General features: G+C 34.2%; 1 protein-coding gene across 9 annotated transcripts in view; it reads left to right on the top strand.

Annotated features, from left to right (window-relative positions):
* CEP128 (centrosomal protein 128) overlaps positions 1-21,795 on the top strand; it is a 396,639-nt gene that overhangs the window by 156,083 nt on the left and 218,761 nt on the right. For all 9 annotated transcript variants that reach the window (XM_034642093.1, XM_034642096.1, XM_034642091.1 and 6 more), the window contains 2 exons: positions 312-371; positions 12,153-12,345. In XM_034642093.1, the coding sequence (XP_034497984.1) occupies positions 312-371; positions 12,153-12,345 (253 nt within the window). The remainder of the gene's footprint in view (positions 1-311; positions 372-12,152; positions 12,346-21,795) is intronic.

Genomic DNA, 21,795 nt, shown 5'->3' with positions numbered 1-21,795 from the left:
TCCATGGAATCCGCCTTCAGAGATTCTAGCAATGATAACACTTGAGAGTTGATTCATGTCTCTGTATTTGATCTAAATATTTACTGTCAGTGCATACATACATACATACATGTATACATTAATAGACATATTAGATAAATGGTGGTTTGGAATTGGTTGAGTACTTGATATGAACTTTTTTCTTTTGAAACCTTTAAATTTAGGAACTAAAATTTTGGATGTTATGCTGAAGAATTTCACTTATGTAAGTTCATTTCTGAGAAAATTCTACTTCTAATAGACTTATTTCCTTTTTTTTTTTTTTTTTGTAGGTTTTTTCATCTAGTCCTGATATTAACTATGACCCACATCGCTGGTTAGCAGAAAGCAAGGTAATTTATCTTTAAGTCCTAAAGTTACCATAATACTTATGACCTTCAGGGTGTTCTATTGGGACAGCCATACATTTTGTTATAGAACAGAACACACAAAACTGTTTTGGGGAAGATACCATTGTCATGCATTTAGGAAACCTCCATGTTCTTTAGTTTAACATTTAAAAATTAGCTTAACTATATAGGAGTATAGTTTACAGAATGAGAGAATAAAGGAAGGTAAAACTGTTGAAATATTAAAACTCTTGTCAGACAAATTCTTAATGCCTTTTCCTTGAAATAGGCAATGTCTTGGGAAGTATATAAAGGTCAGGCCAGATATAACCAACCTTTATTTACACATAGATACTTAATATATTTTAGTTCCTAGAGGTAAGCTCAAAGCCTGCCAAATCTCTATGTGGCTCAAGCAAATCCCTTCATTTCTCTGGATATCTTGTTTCTTCAGTTGCAAAATGGGAAGAATGTAAACTTTACGTTCTGAAGAGAACTTTCTTGCTTCATGGTTCTTCGGTTTGATGATATAAATTTAAAGGGCAGGTAAGCAAATCTAAATAAAATCGAACAATTTGCTAATTTTAACAAGAAGATTCTTCTGCACTATGGGATAATTACCACCTATTCTCATATAGCACATCAACTTGGAAATTCCTTAATTAAAATATATAGAAAATCATGACCATATAAGATGTAGATGTCTGTATATTGACATCTTAAGGTATTGACACTTAAGTACTTGTATTCCTCCTTAAACTAGTTTTTTTCAGCTTTAAGATGCTAAAGCAAAAAATCTTCCATCCCATTTAAATTCTATAAGAAAACCAACTATACTATAAACCTGAACAATTGTGGGCCAACTTAGGATTTTATTGTAAGAAAGAACTTGTAAGTTTTTCCCATATCCTAATTTAAAAAATATGAGAAAAATGAGGTTTTAGAAAAGGTATGTGACATTTCCAGTGCCATATAAAGAATGGGAAAATGGATTGCATGTTAGACTCACAATTAATATTCTTACCATTGTGTGTATTACTGTCTAAAGTTTTCATTCAGCCAAGATTTATCGACTACAAACTTTTTTTGTGTATAAACATGAGGGGTATAAATGTTAGCAAGCCATGGAAATTAATGAGGAAAATGGAAATGTATACAAATGTTTTAAAATCCTTAAGGTGTGTTATATTATTATAGAAATATACAAATGTTGACAAGGAAGCACAAAAGGAGGAGAACTGACTATGACCTCTGTGAGAGGAGATTAGGAGGGTACGATGCTTCCAGCGTGTTACAGAAGGTTTCTGCAAAAATGCAGTATTTAAACCTGATCATACAAAAAATATGCAGAAGTTCTCCAGTTGGCTAATTATAGTTATAATAATGGCAAGAAATTGAGAATATCTGAGTGAACACAGATAATGCCCTGAGCTTGGTGAGTAAGGCACAGGTGGGAGGTGGTGGAAAGACAGGGTTCACACTTGAAGGCTAGCTGTGCATTAAAGAAACCTCTTTTTAAAAAAAATTCTTAATAAGAAACTGACAGCATTATGACTGACCATTGAAATTTACCCAACCTTGTAAAATTTTCCTCCTACATTAAGTACAGCAATGCTGTTCATTCCTAACCATTTTGATAAAACCAAATGCAAACTTGTATTTATGCCACCTGCATAGGGAATTTAGAAATACATGTTTTGCTGTCTAAGAAATTTGGGGCTAGAAACTTTTGTTGTGCATTAATAAAGCATTTCTCTTTTTTCTTTTTCCCCAACTCCTCCATTGTGACAACAAGAGCAACGTGCTTGGAATTTTCTTTTAAGTTAAAGTCTTTATCATTTCTGAACAGAAAGCTTTCACTGCTGTTGTTCAGTTAAATTATGAGAGCCAGAGATGACTCTTAATCATAGCTCTTTAATTTGGGAGCTAGTGAGCAGTTTTCCCTTATCATTTAATGGGATTGAACTTCTGATCAGACGAGTTTTAATACTGCATGAGACAAGTGTTCCTCTATAGTGTAAAAGGGTCATGATAAGCAATACCATGCTGACCAACTGACTAAGGAGGAATTGAATCTATTTACTAGAAAGATGGTTTGGGTTATTGATTGGCTACAATACTGTAATTCCCATGAACTATGACTGGACAGCTCTATAAGTATTGGAGATAAGATCTGAAATCAGAGGACAAAAACTATGTGGAAAGTAGAATTGCTATTCAGCTAGTCCATGCTGACATTTTGCAGTATTAGAAGGACCTCTCAGGGCATTTGGTAATTGTTTTCATAAATCTGCCAAATGAATTTCTTCTGTTAGCGTTAATCCCAGAAGAACTAGAGGATTGGGTGAGGATAGTGTCACTGTTGCTTTGTGGCATTGGTCGCGTAATATAAATATGAAGTCCAGCTAAGAGTTGGGTCAGGCTCACAGATAAGATAAGCAAAAAATTGTAAGAACGATACATTTCAGGGAGGAAGAGGATTGAGATAGTCACTAAGGAATACCAGGCAAGCAGTTCCCATAGATCAGGAATTTGTTTTTATCATAAATCCCAACAAGGCATTTAGAGGCAAATTTATTCAGTTTAACAGAGAATTTACTGAATAGCTACTATGTCCCAGATGCTATATTACATGCTCTGGGCATAATAATGAATTTGGCATGATCCTTCCTCTTGAGAAACATTTTTTTCTCTAGAAAAACTGACACATAGATAATTTCAATATTATCTATAAGAGCTGTGATACAGGTGTGCAGAAGCTGTCATGGAGTCTGATCCCTCAGATGAATCTTAAAGCTGGCCAGATAAAGAGGAAAGACCATGTGTGAAGAGTAAACAATTGTAGGAATGGTACGGAAGAGAAACAGCATGATAAATACAAAGAAACTCCAAGTAATTGGGCAATACTATAGTATGACAGTGTGAGGCAGAGAATGGTAGGGATGAGGCTCTAGAAAGAGGTAGAGGATAGGTCCACCAAGAAGAGCATTGTATGCCATTTAAAAGATTAAGTTCAGTTCTACATTTAGGGGGAACCACAAAGGAGATTTGAACAGGATACTGACTTACTCATATTCATATAAGAAGCATTACTTTGATAGTGATGTGAAAGGTAGATTAAAGCTGGGAAGACCAAAGGCAGGGAGACCAGTTAAGAGGTCTTTGGATGAGACCAACATCTCTGGGGTGAAAATCCACAAACTAAGGAAATTGTAGAGATTCAGAGGAAGGGACAGACTGACGTAATGTTATGGTGACAATATACAAGAGATGTTTAATGTTATGTCAGACGGAGTGATAGAGAAGGAGATGTCTAGGATTTTCAAGACAAACTAGAAGATACTCTCTCAAAGTTTGGTTTCTGAATAGACAGTCATACAGAGTCCTAGTTAGGCAAGCTAGAAGAAGTATTGAAAGAGTTTCTGGACCTGGGATTGATATCTAGAAAGTCCTGTTTGGACAGAAAGCCCCAAGGAGAAGCAGGGTTAGAGACAGAGATCAGAGTTTAGGTTCAAATCATAGAAAGAAATGAGAAGTAGCAAAAACATTCCCAGAAAATGTGGACAAATTTCAAATCTAGAGCAGGCAGTCCCTCTCAGGATGGAACAACAATAGTAGAGAGTATCACTGTTGATCCCAGATCTTAAGGTATCATTTTATGATAGCAAATGAAAGAAAAGCTGGGGTTAAACTTCTCTTTAGCACAAGGCAGGATCCTGGGTGCTCTGTTGTTTACAGAAGAACACATTTAATTTGGGGGTCCAGTACTAATTATTTCCTCAAGATGCAAAAAGGTAAATTTATATGCTTCTTTGGCTGTAAAGATCTCTTCCTTCTTCGCCTTTATCTCATTTATTCTCCTCCTCTTTCTTTAGTCTGCAAGCTTCATGAGGGAAGACCGTGTGCAACCTGTTCCTCATTGCATCTTGAGCACTTACCACAATACCTACTTAAGCTCAATAAAAATTTTTTTAAAAAGAGTAATTATATTAGGAAGACTACATTTTTCTACTCAAGTTACTTCCTCAGTTTGAATATCACCAAAGAATAACTAGCAAGCAGATTAGATTTCAGTAAGTTTATTAACTCTCAAATATTGTTTCATTTGATCAGAGCTGTAAACTTTAAAGATGATATAGATAAGAAATACACTTCTAAATTAGTTGGGGATTTTCCTTTATTGCTCCATTTGGTGTCATCCCAAAAAGTCATACTTTTACTGGTAAAATGTGTTCTAGGTGTTGCCTTTCCTTGCTATTTTTGGAATATTGTAACTGAAGAAGCTTTGAGGATCATGTAGTTGAACTTCGAGAAGAAGGCTCTGGGAATTGTGAGATTTACCTAAGGACCTAAAGCTAATTAGTTACTGAGAAGAGTTTAGAAACTGGGTCTCTGAATTCTGTGCCAGTGTTTCTTTCTATTAGTTGTGTAATCTACATTTGAATATAAACCTTACATTTATGCATATTGTCTTTTTAGTGGTACAGATTTTTTACAACAGTCGTTGTGTGAGGAGTATTACACCCAGTGTATTTAATTCTTGTTGAAGGATGTGAATAAACGTCTAATATTTTCTCCTTCCAGTGTAGACCTCAAAATGAGATACAGAACTCAGGTATCTTGATTCATTTGTTGGAAAGATACTTTAGATTGTGTGCATGGAACACATTCAGTTTAATTGAAGAAAAGTATTTTGTATTTTTACGTATGTACGCTTATTTTGGAAATATTTTTTCTTTCTTCTTGAATTGTGTTCATAACTATGTAGAAATGTGGAGAATATTACCAAAAGAATTATATTTTGAAGTTGCTTTGGGTTTGAATTTTGTACTTCCAGTTTAATTCTTGTTTTGGTGGACTGCCACGTTCTTCAGAATTGCCATTCTCTTCCTTTACCTTTGGTTCTTCTATAAACATTTCCTCTCAGAATTGTTTCTTGAGTTTTGGCAAAGGAAGTATAGTAGTTAAAAGCAGCAAAATTATGGGTCTTTATATAATTGCTAACTCTATCAGCTATAATCTTTTTATTCAAATTTTCTGTTTCCCTAGGTTTTAGCTTTGAGTCATTCCTTAATGACTTTAGTGTATTATTACACTAAACCTCACTAGGGGATTCTTACAGATTAAAAAGATCATTTTGATTGTTTTACTAGATACTTATTCCCACCTAATTGCAAGCTGTCAACTATGAAGGTAAAAAACTGCCTTATTTAGAAATTCTTCCTCTATTTTAGTTAATTTAGCAATACTTGATGTAGTTAAATGAATGAGCCTATTATGGAATACTTTAAGATGCTCTTGTGAGTGGTTAATAGAATGGTGTTTGCACTGTGATTAATAGCCTTGTCAGCTAATTATTATTTGGAATTGGTAAAGTTTTTCCTATACTGTGTTCCCAGCTGTTTCTCTAACACACTTAATGAAAGATGTTGGGTGTTTCTCTAACAAACACTGATTCTCATAATTGACTATTGGTTGATTAAATTTCCATAAGTTGATATTTTGTTTTGTAGAATTAATAATATATCTTACATATTCAATTCATAATAAGCATCTAACTATAACCTATTTTTAAATTTTGTATGGTGATGGAATAAAGGCTTTATAGGAATAAACTGAAGCCATAGGTCATGTTATATTAGTCTGCTCGGTCTGCTATAATAAAATATCACAAACTAGGTGGCTTAAACAACAGATAAAATAGGTATTTTCTCACAGTTTCGGAGCCTAGATGTCCAAGATCAAGGTTCCAGGGTCAGTTTTTGGTGAGGCCTCTTCCCGGCTTGTAGATGGCCACTTTTCATGTTGGTGGGAGGGGCATTTGGGGGATTGAGAGTATTACTGGAAGAATTGGGAGTGTCAGGAGACAGTGTCTCTTCTTATAAGGATACCAGTTCTGTAGGATTAGGGCCCCTCTGTGGTAGTAACCTCCTTTAACTTTTATTGCCTGCCTCCCTAAAGGCACTGTCTACAAATACAGTCACACTGAGGATTAAGACTTCAACATACAAACCTGAGAGGGACATGATTAGTCCATAACACATTACCAAACCTGATTAATGCTTTGTTTCAGAGATTTTGTGTGTGTGTGTGTGTGTGTGTGTGTGTTATCCTTTTGCTTTTGTCAGAACCAGTAGGATTATTTTTATGACAAAAGAGATTTGTTGTTTCTCCATTATCAACCCATAGCAATGGTACTGAGCACAGGTCAAGGATTGGGATGGAGTAAGTAGGAAATCTACTTGCATGTGTCCTTTCCTCACTATGTGCAGAGCGCTGTATTAGTTGTAGTGTGTGTGCTCACCTACAAACATGAACACACACACACACACACACACAGGTCCATTCCTTACCATTTTCTCTTGTTTCGAATATTGGTAACAGTCTCTTGAATTCTATCTAGTCTCCAGTTTGGGCTTCACTCTATACAAAGAGCAAGCTTTCTAAAGAACAGTCCAATTCACTTTCTTGTGTCTCTCTCATACTGTGGTTAGATGGAGATGGTCGTATATCACTCACCCTCACCGTCGACCCTATATTCTGCCTCAGTGCCTTATTTAGAGAAAAGTTGTAGTAGAATGTGCTCCTTTTATCTAGCAAAGAGTTGACTTCCTGGTTTCCTGTCCTAAGGAAGCTTTTTATCTTTTTGTATTTGCATGGGTATTTCAAAGTGGATATTGGGAAATGAAGCAGTCCTCATTAAATTTTTGCAATCATAATTTAAGTTGGAGACTTCCTGTATTTACCCAGTGACATTCAGATAAGACAGGGGCCTATAAATTATGTAGCAGGTACTAAAGCCAGATCTCATCTCTGTAAGGAGGTTTAATTTTAGCTTTGTTTTCCTGTCCCCTCTTATTTCATCTCTTATTTTGTTTGTTTTTTGTTTTTTTGTTAAATAACAGCTGAATTGAGATATAATTCACATACCATACAATTCATCTATTTAGAATGTACCATTCAGTAGTTTTTAGTGTATTCACAGAAGTGTGAAACCATAACCACAATGAATTTTAGAACATTTTATCACCCCAAAAAGAAAACATGGACCCTTTAGCCATCATCTCCTAAATCTGTCCATTCCACTCATTCCCCCACCCCCACCCCAGCCCCGGTTAACAAGTAATTTGCTTTCTATCTCTATAGATTTGCCAGTTCTAGACATTTCCTACAAATTGAATCATACAATATGTGGTCCTTTATGAATGACTTCTTTCATTCAGCAGAATGTTTTCAAGGTTCATCTGTATTGTAGCATGTATTAGTACTTCCTTGCTAAATAGTAGTCCATTGTATGGATTCACCACTTTTCATTCATCCATTTATCAGTTGATGTTCCTTTGGGTTATTTCCATTTCTTGCATCTCATGAATAATGCTGCTATGAACATTCGAGTTGAAGTTTTTTCATGAACATATTTTCATTTCCCTTAAATATATACTTAAGAGAATTGCTGGGTTATGTGGTAACTGCATTTAACCTTTTGAAGAATGGCCGATTGTTTTCCAAAGTGGCTGCACCATGATGGAACACTCCTACCACCATTAAATAAGAATTCTAATTCCTCCACACACACACCAGCAGTTGTTACCATCTGTCTTTTTGATTCTAGCTATCCTGCTGGGTGTGAAATGGAATCTCATTGTGGTTTTGATTTGCATTTCTGTGATGGTTAATGATATTGAACATCATTTCATGTGATTATTGGCTATTTGTGTATCCTTGAAGAAATGTCTCTTGCTCATTTCATTATTTGTCTTTTTATTACTGAGTTCTTTATGTATCTTAGATAGTTCTCTCAGATATATGATCTACAGATATTTTCTCCTGTTCATTGGGTGTCTTTTCACTGTGTTGATGTGATATTTGAAGCACATGTTTTTAATTTTGGTAAAGTCCAGTTTATCAGCTTTTTTCTTTGGTTGCTTGTGCTTTTGGTGTCATATCTAAGAAGTCATTGCCAAACCAAGGTTACAAAGACTTATCCCTGTGCTCTCTTTTAGGAATCTGCTATTTTTAGTTCTTAATTTAGGTCTTTGATCCCTTTTGAGTTATTTTTGTGTATGGTATGTAGTATGGGTCCAATTCCATTCTTTTGTATGTGGATATTCAGTTGTCCCAGAACTGTTGGTTGAAAAGACCAATATTTCCTCATCAAATTGTTTTGGAAGCCTTGTTGAAAATCAATTGACCATGTATATATGGGTTTATTTCTGGACTCTCAATTCAATTCCATTGATCTGTGTCTATTCTAATGCCAGTACCACACTGCCTTGATTATTACAGCTTTCTAGTCAGCTTCGAAATCAGTTAAGTGTTAAGACTCCTCCAGCTTTGTTCTTTTTTTTCAACACCTGTTTTTGGCTATTCTGGATCCCTCAAATATCCATATGAAATTTAAGATCTCCTTGTCAATTTCTCCAAAATGCCAGTGGTGATTTTGATAGCAGTTTCATTGAATCTATAGATCAGTTTGGGGACTGTTTCTGTCTTAAAGGTATTAAGTCTTGTGATATATGTACATATGGAGTGTCTTCTCATTTATTTAAGTCTTCTTTAAATTTTTTCAATAGTGTTTTGCAGTTTTCAGAGTATAAGTTTTACACTTCTTTTAAAAAGTATGTTATGAAGCGTTCTTTTGATGTTATTATGAACATGATTACCTTTTTAACTTTATTTTTGGGTTGATCATTCAATCGATTCAAGTGTATAGAAATACAAGTATTTATGTATATTGATATTTTCCTATATAGTTGCCCTGCCATGACCTCTTAATACAATGTTAGAAGTAGTGAGAACAGACATTCTTTTCTTGTTTATGAGCTTAGGGAGAAAGCATTCAGTCTTTAACCATTAAGTATGATAATAGTTATGAGTTGTTCATGGATATGTTTTATCAGGTTGAGAAAGTTCCCTTCTATTCCTAGTTTGTTGAATGACTTTATTGTGAATAGGTGTTGAATTTCATCATACACTCTTCCTGAACCTTTTGATATGATCATGTGGCTTTTGTCCCTAATTCTTATAAGATATCTGTGGAAATGGCATTTTGGACCCCAGTATTCTCAGGCTGCTGTGTCTGAGGTAGAGTGGCCACCCTATCAGCGAGGGGTTGGTGGGGAGGGAATCCATAGTGTCTCCACTACACTTGCCAGGACTTTAGCCAGGACACAAATCAGATCTGTGAAAATGAATAATTCGAGTGGTCTGCCCTTCTAGTCCATAATACCTACTATTATGTTCTGTTTCTACTCACAGCATTTCTTACTCCAACTGTGTGAGTTTTCCACATGAGATAATTTCTCCAGTTCTCTGCAGATGCCAACTGGGTGTCCTACAATTTTATTCAGTTCTGACATGAACTACCCAGAGTTAGCAGATACCACAGGTTAAGGACTCAGACCCATCTGCACCGAATTCAGATGCCAATCACAAGTAATGGATCCCTAGGTTACTTACACTTCCATCTGACCTGGCTACAAATTAGGGAGGGGTTCCCATTGCTTTCTCCTCAGGTTTAGTAATTTGCTGTAATGGCTCCTAGATCTAAGGGAAATACTTTACTTACAAGTACCAGTTTATTTATGAAGAATAGAAATAAGCAGCCGGATGAAGAGGTTATATAGGGTAAGGTCCCAAAGAGTCTGCATAGAGTTTGGGGGTATTTCACACTCCTGGCACGCCAGTGATGTGTTCACTGATGTGGAAGCTAATCAAGTCTCATTGTTCAAGAATTTTTATAGAACTTAATCTCCAGTGGCCCCCCTGTATCCCCACTTCCTAGAGGTTGAACGGTAGGGCTGAAAGTTCCAAATCTCTCATCACCGGTCCCATCCTGAGGCTATCCAGTGACCCCACCCTAAACCACGCATTAGCTTGAACTCTAATCCAAGAGCTTATTATGAATAACAAAGGACATTCTTACTGTGGACGTTCCAAGGACTTTAGGAGCTCTGTGCCAAGAATTAGGAACAAAGACCAAGTGTCTACTTCTTACTATGCCACAATACCATATAACTTGACTGTGGACTGGGGATAGAGGGAGCCCTGTCTTCTTGGCAATACCCTTCTGGAATGTGGAGTGGAGCTTTTGTCACACACGGTGTGTTCCTTCCACTGCTCATATCTAGCTTCTACCTAACATTTTCATTTAAGAGCAGCTTCGCAGAACTCCTCCTGCCCTCATTCTGGAAATGGAACTTCTGTGCAGTCCCCCACTTTGTTTTTGATGAGCATTTATAATAAATGTGATCCAGGTTTTGCCTTTACAAGCGTGATTTCCCTTCACTTAACACATTCACATGCTATGCATTGTTTGCCTTACAATATTAGTACATAATTTTTCCACAATTTGACTAGTGATGATATTTGTTCTATGTCCTAGAGATACTGTCTGCTAGACAGACCTTCTGACCAGAGGTCAGTTCTGGAGGTGTTTGAAAACTTATATATGTGGGGAGCCCCCAGTTTAGGGGCCATATACCAGTCCCATTTTATCATAGGCTAAACTATAACAGCCAGTTTTAATGTACTGTGGCATATCCTGAGAACCTCCTAGGTTTCTGGAGGCCTAGAACTGTCCTGCTTACTGATGAATGCTGTTCAGGGAAATTATCCCTTAGCTTAACCTAGTTTTCCTGTTTGGTCCACTGCTTCCTTTATTTTGCTTCTTATGGAAATAAAGACGGTTTTAGATTATTTAAAATCAACTAGAATTTGAAGGGTAGCCTTACTTGGTAAGGCCCTAAGAGCTGTCTGAAATCCTGTTTTAGTGAAGGTGGAAGATTTGTTTTTCCTCATCCCTGATTTAAATATCTAAGTAATAAAGACGGTGAGGTTAGAGTCTATGAAAAAGGGAGTTGCTTCAATTAAATTTCCTAGTCTTTTAAATGTGGACAAAAACTGACTTTATCTCACTTATACTATATAGAATATCGCTACATGATTAGCTGGACCCTTGGGGATATGCATTTTTAGGAACCAAACCTAGGAATTTTATCTTTTTTAAAAATTTTATTTTATTATTATTTTTTTATTTAAAAATTCTTCATTTAAATTCAATGTAGTTAACATCTCCCAGTTAACCCCCCACCCCTCACCCACCTCCCCTCCAGCAACCCTCAGTTTGTTTCCTGGAATTCCCCATCTCTTAAGGTTTGCCTCCCTCTCTATTTTCATCTTATTTTATTTTCCTTCCCTTCCCTTATGTTCATCTGTTTTGTTTCTTAAATTCCACATATGAGTGAAATCATATGGTATTTCTCTTTCTCTGACTGACTTATTTTGCTTTGCATAATACCTTTTAGTTCCATCCACGTTGTTGCAAATGGCAAGATTTCATTCTTTTTGACGTCTTTTTTTGAAGGAACAAATCTGAATTCAAACTCTCTTTTGTGACAAGTCTGTAGTGTTCTATTCTGGGGTACTTTTTACTTTAAAAATGCTTAAGAATGTACTAAACAGCTTTATATATCACATTAGGGAGAAAATTGTATTATGATCGCAAGTTCAGTAGGCCAAACTTTTCCATAGTATTGCCTTTCCAAAGATGATAGTGAATATCAAATATTTTATAAACATCCAAGAAAATCATGGCTTAATTTCTATACCAACTTTTAACTAATAAATCATTATCAAATTAAAATATTAAGGGTACTTTTTATTTTGCTTAAATTTTTTATTATCTATATTTGTTCAGATTAGCATGACTTTTCCCTCATGTTTTGAAATGTTACTGTTTTCTAGATTTTTAAAAAATGAGATATATAAATGTCATTTTTTTAGACTAAACTTCAATGGCTCTGTGAGGAACTGAAAGAGAGAGAAAACCGAGAAAAAAATCTGCGGCACCAGCTGATGCTGTGCAGACAACAGCTGAGGAATATGACGGAAAACAAGGAATCTGAGCTCCAGTGTCTCTTTGAACAGATAGAAAGACAAGAGCAGCTTCTGGAAGAAATACACCAGGAGAAAAGAGGTGTGTTAGCTGTTTGTACTCTTATTTTTCTTTGTATTTGTGGAATCCTAGGATTTGAAAGAAAAACCTATTTCTCTTGTCTCTACTTTGGATTATTTCCAAATCCCTCTCCTTCCCTGTCTCTCGTCTCTGCATCTGTCTTCATTTCTGGGTGCAGAAGAGAAAGCTGTTCTCCCTGAGAGCTTTTCCTTCAGCTCGTGCATCTCTCCTGTGTACACAGCACTGTGTCTGTTGCCATTTGCAAGTATTAATTTGGTCAGACGTTTGTTCTTCCCTGATAAAATGCTGAAGTTTATATTTTACTTTGGTACAATATTCATTAATTTATTCAATAAATATTTACTCTGTGCCTGTTTTGTCTTGGGCACTATTAAAAGTACTGAGGCTACATCATGAATGAAGCAAAAAAAAAAAATCCTCTTATTTAGCTTACATTGTAGAGAGCGAAATGACAGCAAATAAATGTAATGCATAGGTAAATTATTTATTAGAAGGTTATAAGCACAATGGTGCAAACAATGAAGTAGGAGAATAAGAGTTTGGGAGAGCAGGGGGCAGGGTTTAATATGTTTAATATGTAGGCAATACTTTAAAAGTTAGACAAGAACTTTGGAAAACTGCTTTTGTTTTTGGTTCTACTAGGGATACATCATGATGGGAAGAAGAAAAGCAGCATTATGTATGGAAATCCTATGTGTTTCTGATGTTGTGTTGGCCTTAGGTCTTTTCTTTATTGGTGAACTTTATTAATTAAAGAACCAGAAAGAGGCTTAATAGATGTCTCACTGAGAAAATTAATATATTAACATATGATAGCCCCCTAAAAATTGTTTTTGGTTTTTCATTTTAGTTATCAGGATTATTCCTTCTACAGGTACCAGTTAAAAATTATTTATTGCTATATGCAGTGATTCTCAGATTTTTTTGGTATCAGGACCACTTTACATTTGTAACATTTTTGAGAGCTCAAAGAGCTTTAATCACTGTATGTTATATGCATTAATATCTATCATATTAAAAGTTGAAACTGAGCATTTAAAAATATTAATTCCTTTAAAATAATAATAAACCCATTACATTATTAACATAAAAATGAATGACATTTAACTACTTCCAGTACAAAAATACTGATGATGGCATTGTTTTGCACTTTCGTAAATCTCTTTCATTGCTGTCTTTAAAGAAGACAGCTGCATTTTCATGTTTGCTTCTGATTCCATTGTTATATTCCACGTCATGTAACCTGTGGAAAAACTGAACTGTACATTTATGAGAACTTGAGTGTGAAAAAAGGCAAGTAATATCTCAGTATTGCTAATAAGGGATCTTGGATGGTTCCTAAACCATCCATTGCAAACTGCTGCTATAGTGCAATTGAAAGATGTAAACTGCTAGTAGTAGAAGTCAGAGGATGCCTCTCTCTCATATATATATATATACATATATATATATTAATGACAGTACAATAGAATCTAATTATGGACTTTATAGATAAAACATTGTATGATCTCTATACGTGTTATAGACTATTTAAAAACACTAGATTGCAAACTGGTTTTTCTTTTAGTAAATATTATCAATATTATCACCCAGTAGATTATTTTCTTATATAAGGATTAATGCAATAGTATATTATAAATACCTATAACTCTTAGGAGGACAAAACCAAAAGCAAAGAACCAAATATTTGTGCCCTGAAATAATTATGTTTAAATGCCCAGCTTTTTCATAAAAGCCTCAGAAGATAAGTTATAAAGGTTATAATTTCTCAAGGTGTTTCGTTTATTTCTACTGTGCAAATTTAATAAAAATTTATTCCTTGTTTTGTATCCATAGAGCATTTGGATTCCTTTATTAATCTTAGAATCAGCTTGTCAGTTTTTTGTTTTTTGGTTTTTTTTAAAGAATCTACTAGTGTTTTAATAAGACTGTTAAATGTACACATTTAAGAATGGACATCTTGATATTGAGTAGTCCAATCCATGAACATGGTATATCTATACATTTATTTAGGTTTTTAACTTTACTTATGGATATTTTATACTTTTCAGCAGATAGGTCTTGAACATTTTTTTCAAATTTATTCCCAATTTTTTCTGATTTATGATGTTACATTAAATGACATTTCAAAACTTGACTTTCCAGCATTCTTTTCAAGTATATAGAAATACAATTGATATTTTTGTGTGTTGTAACCTTATATTCTTTAACTGTGTAAAGCTCATTTATTAGTTATAGTAGCTGTTTTTTATCATTTTTGATTTCTTAGCACTTAGGGTTTTCTTTGTAAATAATCATATCACCTACAAATAAGAACAGTTTTTGCTTCTCCTGGTGGGTATTTTTTTCTTTTTTATCTTTTTGTCTTAACTGGATGGGACCTTCAGTACGTATTAAACTAACCTTATATTCCTGGGGTCAACTCTACTTTGTCAAAATGTATTTTCCCATTTATATATATGGCTGGATTTGATTTATTAATTGTTAAGAATTTTTGCATCTATGTTCATGAGGAATATTGTTCTGTAGCTTTTTTTCTTGTACTGTCTTTATCTGATTTGCATGTTACCATAACAATGAACTCTTAAAATAAGTTGTGTTTCCCTTTTACTTTTGGAAACATTTGTATAAAGTGTGTATTATTTCTTTTTAAATGCATGATAGAATTCATTAATGAAGCCTTCTGGGCCTGTAGTTTTCATTTGGGTAAGGCTTTAAATTTCAAACTCAAATTCTTTAGTAGCTATACAGCTATTCAGAATTTTTTCTTCTTCTTGAGTCAGTTTTAGTAATGTCTGCCTTTCAGTGTATTTGCTCATATCATCTAAGTTGTCAAATTTGTTGGCTTAAGATTTCTCATAATATTCCCTTTTATATTCTTTTAATTTCTGTAAGATCTGTACTGATGCTTCCTATTATAGTCCTGATACTGGTAATTTTCTTTTATCCTTAATAAGTCTTGCTGAAGATTTTGATTTTATTAATATTTTCAAAGAAACAGCCTTTGCATTTAAGTTTTTTTCTATTTGGCTTTTTAATGTTGATCTCTACTTTTATTTTTAATTTCCCTTCTTTTACTTACTTCGTGTATCATTTGCTTTTTTCTCTGGATTCTTAAGTCAGAAGCCTTATTTTAATACCTATCTTTCTTAATATTGTCATTAAAGTTCTAAATTTCTATATTAGCAATACTTGAAATGTATTCCACAAATGATTCAATGTCATGTTTTCGTTTCATTTAGTTTGAATGAGAAAATATTTCTCTTGTGATTTCTTCTTTGACCTATGGATATTTCAGAAGTATTATGTGGAGAGTTTTTGGCATATTTTTTTACTGATTTCTAACTTAATACCCTTGTGGTCATAGAATATACTCTCCATAATTTTGATCCTTTGAAATTTACCAGGACCTGTTTTATGGCCCCAAATGTGGTCTGTCCAATTGAATTTTCCATGCGTACTTAAAAGCAAGTTATGTTCTGCATTTAATATGAAATATTTTATAAATATCAGTTATGTCAAATTGTTTCATAATGTTCTCCGTCCCTGGTGATTTCTGTATCCCTACTGATTTTGTCTACTTCTATCAATAACTGATAGAGGATGGTTAAACTACCTAGGTATTTACTTTGATTGTGTATATGTGTGTCCGTTTTTGGGGTTTTTTTTGCTTCATATATTTTGAGGCTGTTATTAGATCTATTTTAGTTAGTATTGATTGTGCAAATGTGTCTATTAGGAGCCTATTGTAATAGTCTTAAAGCAAAAGAAGAAGGGTGTTGGTAGTGGCAACAAATGCAAAAGGTATTATGGAGGAATTAGTACAAGATGGGGCAGTGTAGGTGATAGAACACATACAGGAGACTCCAAGTCTCAGTGGTTTTGCCATTGGGAGAAATAAGAAAGTTGGGAAGTAGGGGCTGATTTGGTGGCAGAGAAAGAGGGATCCTATTTTTTACCTATTCCTTAAAGTCATAAATGAAAAAAAGTTTTGGGAAGAATCAAACTTTTGTTAACAAAGAAATGATATGGTGGTCTCTTGCCTTATGTATATTAAGATATATTAGGTGCCATCCGTGATTCAGAAATAGTGCAGACTTAATATCAGTAATGAAGAATAAGCAAAGGCTGTTACAGTTGGAGACACATAAACATATTTATTAGGAGGCAGGGTGAAATAAATATGTTAGTAGAAATACAAGCAACGTGTTCTGGTGAAAACGGGAGTATTGATTACTTGGGTAGAGGCCAGTATGGGGCAGTTTTTTGTAGGACACGTCCTTTGATTTAGATCTTGAAGAATGTAGCAGGATTTCTACAAGAAAGAGAGGAGGAAGAAGGATTCTGTGCAGGATTTATCTACATAGTGATCTCTTCTTGGGTCCTTTACATTTGTTTACAATGGTATATACATTGGAGAGGTGATGGGCAGCAAGACTGGTGATTAAATTAGGTATTTCTGGAACATCAAAATGAATTGTTGTAGAAATTATTTGATTCCTTTCACCATCTTGGAAACTTGCCTGTTAGATAGAACAAGGTTAACCTATTTATAAGAGAAATACGACAGAGAAGCTTTCTATTCATTGCAGTTGCCATTCTCTGCACTAATATTTTTAGTTTGATTTAATGTCATATTAACTAACATATGTCATGTTAACTGAAACCTGTGTACAAGGAATTTATTGCTGAATGCTGCCAGATTTGTTGATCTGAATTGTCTGTGTTTCCTGGGCTACTCTAGGCCTGTAGATCTGGCCAGGTGTGTTCAAAAAGGAGAGGAACTCTAATGAGAAGTTAATGTTATGGCCCTTTTAGAAGTTGAGTAATTATTGACTTAGAAATTCATCATTGTTATGAATGGCAACGAAGACAAGAGTAAAGAGATGTAAACCGTAGCTGGGAGTCATTTAGGTATATTTTCATTTGTGTAGATAGTTATTTTTAATGATTTCTTAAACCAACTGCTGTCTACCTTCTTAATATTCTGATAAGCCACTGCCCCTGTATGTGCCAGTATTTCTTTGTAAAAATACTTTGAAAATATGAGGTTTGCTAAAAAGTAACATTTATGTGGAAGTTGAAAGGATTCCCTTTTTCAAAGACCTTCAGAAGGAGGGACATTTGTATAGGACGATTTAGATTCATTCTTGCTATATGAAATGCTAATGATGATGAACAAATATAGCAGACAATTTTCTTAACATAGTTTTCCTTAAACTGAAATAATGAAGTTTTAGTTAAATAAGGGACCTGTCTTACTTTCCAGGCACTCTGTAGTTGTGGCTGTGACAATTTAGTGTGCATAATTTTTCTCCTTGGAGTAATTAGAAATTGACATGGCCTCTGAAATTCCTTTCCCTTAAAGATGAAATTTGATTTTCTTATCCAGTTTCTAGTTTTGAGTAGGTGTTGTATTCATTTGGCTTTGTTCGATTAGGTGAGATCTTCCTCCAGCTGTATTACCCTGATACTATGATAGGTACAATGCCTAGAAAGATAGTAATTCTCAGCAGCATGCACTCTAGATTCAGGCTTCTCTAATCTCGCTCTTCCTGTCATATATCACTTATTGAGAATGTACATGCAAGGATGAAATAGGCCATTGTCAAGGCCTCTTTGTTAGGGAGTTACCTTTTCTGAATAAAAGGGAAGAAGGGAAATAGTTCTTCGGCCACTTCAGAGAGTAATATTTTTTTGCACCAGAAGAGTAATTGCTCAGATTGTTTGATTATTTTTGATTAGGAACTATGCCTTAGCCAAGAGGTAGACACTAGAGAAAAGGTGCATCAAAAAAACCCAAACAAACATAAGAGCAAAAAACAATGTATGCTATGTAACCAGAATAAGCTCTGCATAACCAAAAGGCAAATCAGCAAATATTTGGCAGAAGTTAAGTAATTTAATCAGAGTGGTTTACATTTTGTTTATGACACTCTGGGATTAGGTAACAATATTTGTCTTTCCTAATATTTCAGTTATGTATTACATTTTACAGTAGAAGTATTTAAACCATTTATGTTTTTATTCATTTCGTGACAATATTTTCTAAGAGCCTCCTGATTCATTTAGGGATGCTATAACATTGTTAGTAGTAATTCTAGCCCCATTTTGTGCTGTGATTTGAGTTAGCTCTCTAGTATAACATCTGAAAAAAATTAAAAATACCTGAATACCAAAAAAGTAAACAGTATTAAAACTAAGTGTATGTCTAAAATAGTTTCAGTCCTTAATAGTAAAATGAATATAGTTTTTAGATTATAGCTTTCTATTTGCTATTGATGATAAACAAGCTTAAGCATCATTATAAATGTTGAGTATGAAGGATCCAAGAATGGGAGAGGTTGAACAGGTAAAAGAAGGGTTAATTGGTCAGAAGGTATAAGAATGGATGGGGTCAAAAGTAACAGTGGAAAAATGAATCTTGGAAAGAACAAGGAAAAGTGTTTTGGCTTTTCCTCCTTACCTTTTCAGCTCTTTGAATACACTACTATTTTTGGCAGTTTCACTTTTCATAATAATTATGTAGTGATTTCTTAATTTTGACTGTTCCTCAACATCTGTGATTGGCTTTAATTGATCTTTGCCTTGTATATGCTTAATACCTGCTTGGAGAAAAGGATGGAAGGAATGAGAGGTAGCTACTGGATTTGCCATGTAAGCCTGAGAGACCTGTTTTAATAGAAGCCCTGTACATTTGAAGCCAGATTGTAGCGTGTTTCTTTTGACTATATTTTTTGCAAGCTGCTTCCAAAAGTTAACACTTGTCACGTGAAGGATATCCAAGTCTTAGAGCCAGCTTAGTGATGAAGCTTGTATACAGTACCGTCATTATCCTGGCTTTATAGAATGTCTCTGAGGATGAGTATTTTTACTATAAATAGAGATAGGACTCAGTTTTTTTCAGTGTTCTAAAATTGCTGTGCTGTTCAAGGCACTAACTCTAAAAACACTCTGCATTTTCATAGGTTCTCATTTACCTGGTTTGTCTCTACCACCATGGTGCTCTCAACTTTTAAAGGGCTTTTCCTTTGGTTTCAGTGTTCCTAGAGTTCTGAGAAAGTCCTTCCAGCTGATTTCTCTCTTTTTCCTTACTCTTTGTCTGAATGTCTGTACCAGTTCTGCAGTTGGTGGATGGCTGAACAGAGGATACGTTCTTAGAATTCATTTGTGGGACAGAAGTAAGGGAGGGACTTGCAACCAAGTCATGTTTCCTATGCTAGACATGGGATTGCATGGTTTATATTTTGTGTATGACAACTTTTATTTATTGATTTAGTTTTCCCACCACTCATGCATTCATCTATTACTTATTCCCGCATCACTTCAAGCTCTTTTTTTTTTTTTTTTTTTGGTCTATTTGAAAGAGTATTTGACAATCATGGCATTTATATAAATACTAGTCATTTGTCTAGTCTAACAACAAGAAGAACCAGTTTTTTTTCTCTTTCATATTGAAGTGTAATTAAACATTTTAAATTAATTTAGGGGATGTTCTCTAAGTATAATATAATTTATTTGGATTTTGGTTAATTTAAAAAAATCTATTTAGGACTTTATTTTACATTGTCACCAGTTCAGAAGTTCAGTGATGTTGATTATTAGAGATAATTAAATACTATTTTGATTGATAGATTGAGGAAATTATTTAAACTCATTAAACTGTCATTTTTTTTGGATATGAAATTACGTCTTCTCTCTTTTATTTTCAGGCTTTCTTCATAATTACATTCAAAAACCAATTGAGAAATAGTTTAAAAAAAATTATGTCCACTATTTGAGTCAGACTAGAATTTTGTTTTAATCTCCATCTGTGTTTCTACTTGTATATATTTCATTATGATAATTTTATTTCTTTTCTTAAGTAATTTTATTTCTTAAAGGTTTTATGCATTTACATTATGATTTGAAATCCAGGTAGGTCAGTGGGAATTGAAATTAAACCCTGTTTTTTGAGTTTTTCTAGGACCAGAATTAAATAAATTAATGATATGCCTGGAGCTCCTGATCCACAGATCTGTGCAGGTGTCAACTTCAATTGAATATGAAATCAACATTTACATTGTTAGTAAATTGGCAAAAGAAAGTTTGGCTAATTATTCTTTAGTTATAAATATCTCTGCCCACCTGCTCGTCTGTGTAATGAGCCTAATGCTTATACTCTTACTGGCTAAACTTAATTTTAAAGGCAAATATATTCAATATCGCCAGTAATATGCTTAGTTGGTAATAGTTAAGTATTGACTGGATGAAGACTTCAGATATTTAAAATTTACACTTTTTTCCCTTCTAAATTATTGGGTATGTGTGTGTGTTTTCTGGACTCTAGTTTGGAAAATCCACAAATGTTAAATATATGAATGAATTCTTAGATTTTCTTGTTTCATCCTCTAATAGATTATCTGCATTATTTTCTGCTATTTCCTAGTACAACGAAGCTGGTCTACTTGAGTTTGAATCATGAGCATACTCAGGGAGAAGAGTAAGATAGAGGTACATGTGCTAAAATGGATTTGAATGAGTTCTTAAGTCAGTTAATAGCTCTATTAAATTCAAAGCATATCCTTATTGTGTTTGAGTTCTTTTAAGCATTGTATCTTTTAAGTGTTATATCTTTTCTATTTTGTTGCATACATAATAGTTATTGATTGTGGCAGGCAGAATAATAAAAGGCCACCTCTCTCAAAGATGTCCACATCCTAATTCCCAGAACCTGTTAATATGTTACATTCCATAGCAAAAGAGATTTTGTGATTGTGGTTAAATTAAGGGTTTTGAGAAAGGGAGTTTATCTCAGATTATCTGTTTGGGCCCGGTGTAATCATAAGAGTTCTTGAAAGTGAAAGAAGAAGCAGAAAAGGAAGTCAGAGTTAGTGTTACAAAGACTCAGTTTACTGTTGATGGCCTTAAAGATAAAGGAGGAGGGCTGCAAGCCAAGGAATATGGGTGACCTCTAAGAAGCTGGAAAAGTTAAGGAAATGGATTCTTCCCTGGAGCCTCTACAAAGGTATGTACCTTTGCTGACATGATTTTAGCCCAGTGCAACCCATATCAGACTTCTAATCTGTTACAGAATTGTAACATAATGAATTTGCATTGTTTTAAGCACTAAATTTATGGTAATTGGTTACAGGATACATGGTAAACTAATACACCAATAAAATCATGAAATTAGAGATTTGTGATAGTTTCTCTGACTCTTGATTTATGGCATATCAAGTAATTCTCAAGCCTGCTTGAACCTCTTTCGATACATGTGTCCCATCTTTGGATGTTTGTCAGAAAGTTAGAAATATACATATATTACTCTCAATCTACTAAAATTCGAAATGCACTGAGGCAGTTCTTAAAATGTGTGAAATGTGGTACTTTCAAAATGAATATAATTTCCTTATACCTCTCTATACATATTTGGCCCTCTTCACTTAAATATAGCAAGAAAATTCAAAG

The sequence above is a fragment of the Ailuropoda melanoleuca genome, chromosome 14 (assembly GCF_002007445.2).
Source record: "Ailuropoda melanoleuca isolate Jingjing chromosome 14, ASM200744v2, whole genome shotgun sequence".
Lineage (NCBI taxonomy): Eukaryota > Metazoa > Chordata > Mammalia > Carnivora > Ursidae > Ailuropoda > Ailuropoda melanoleuca.
This window is presented reverse-complemented; position numbering and strand designations above follow the sequence as displayed.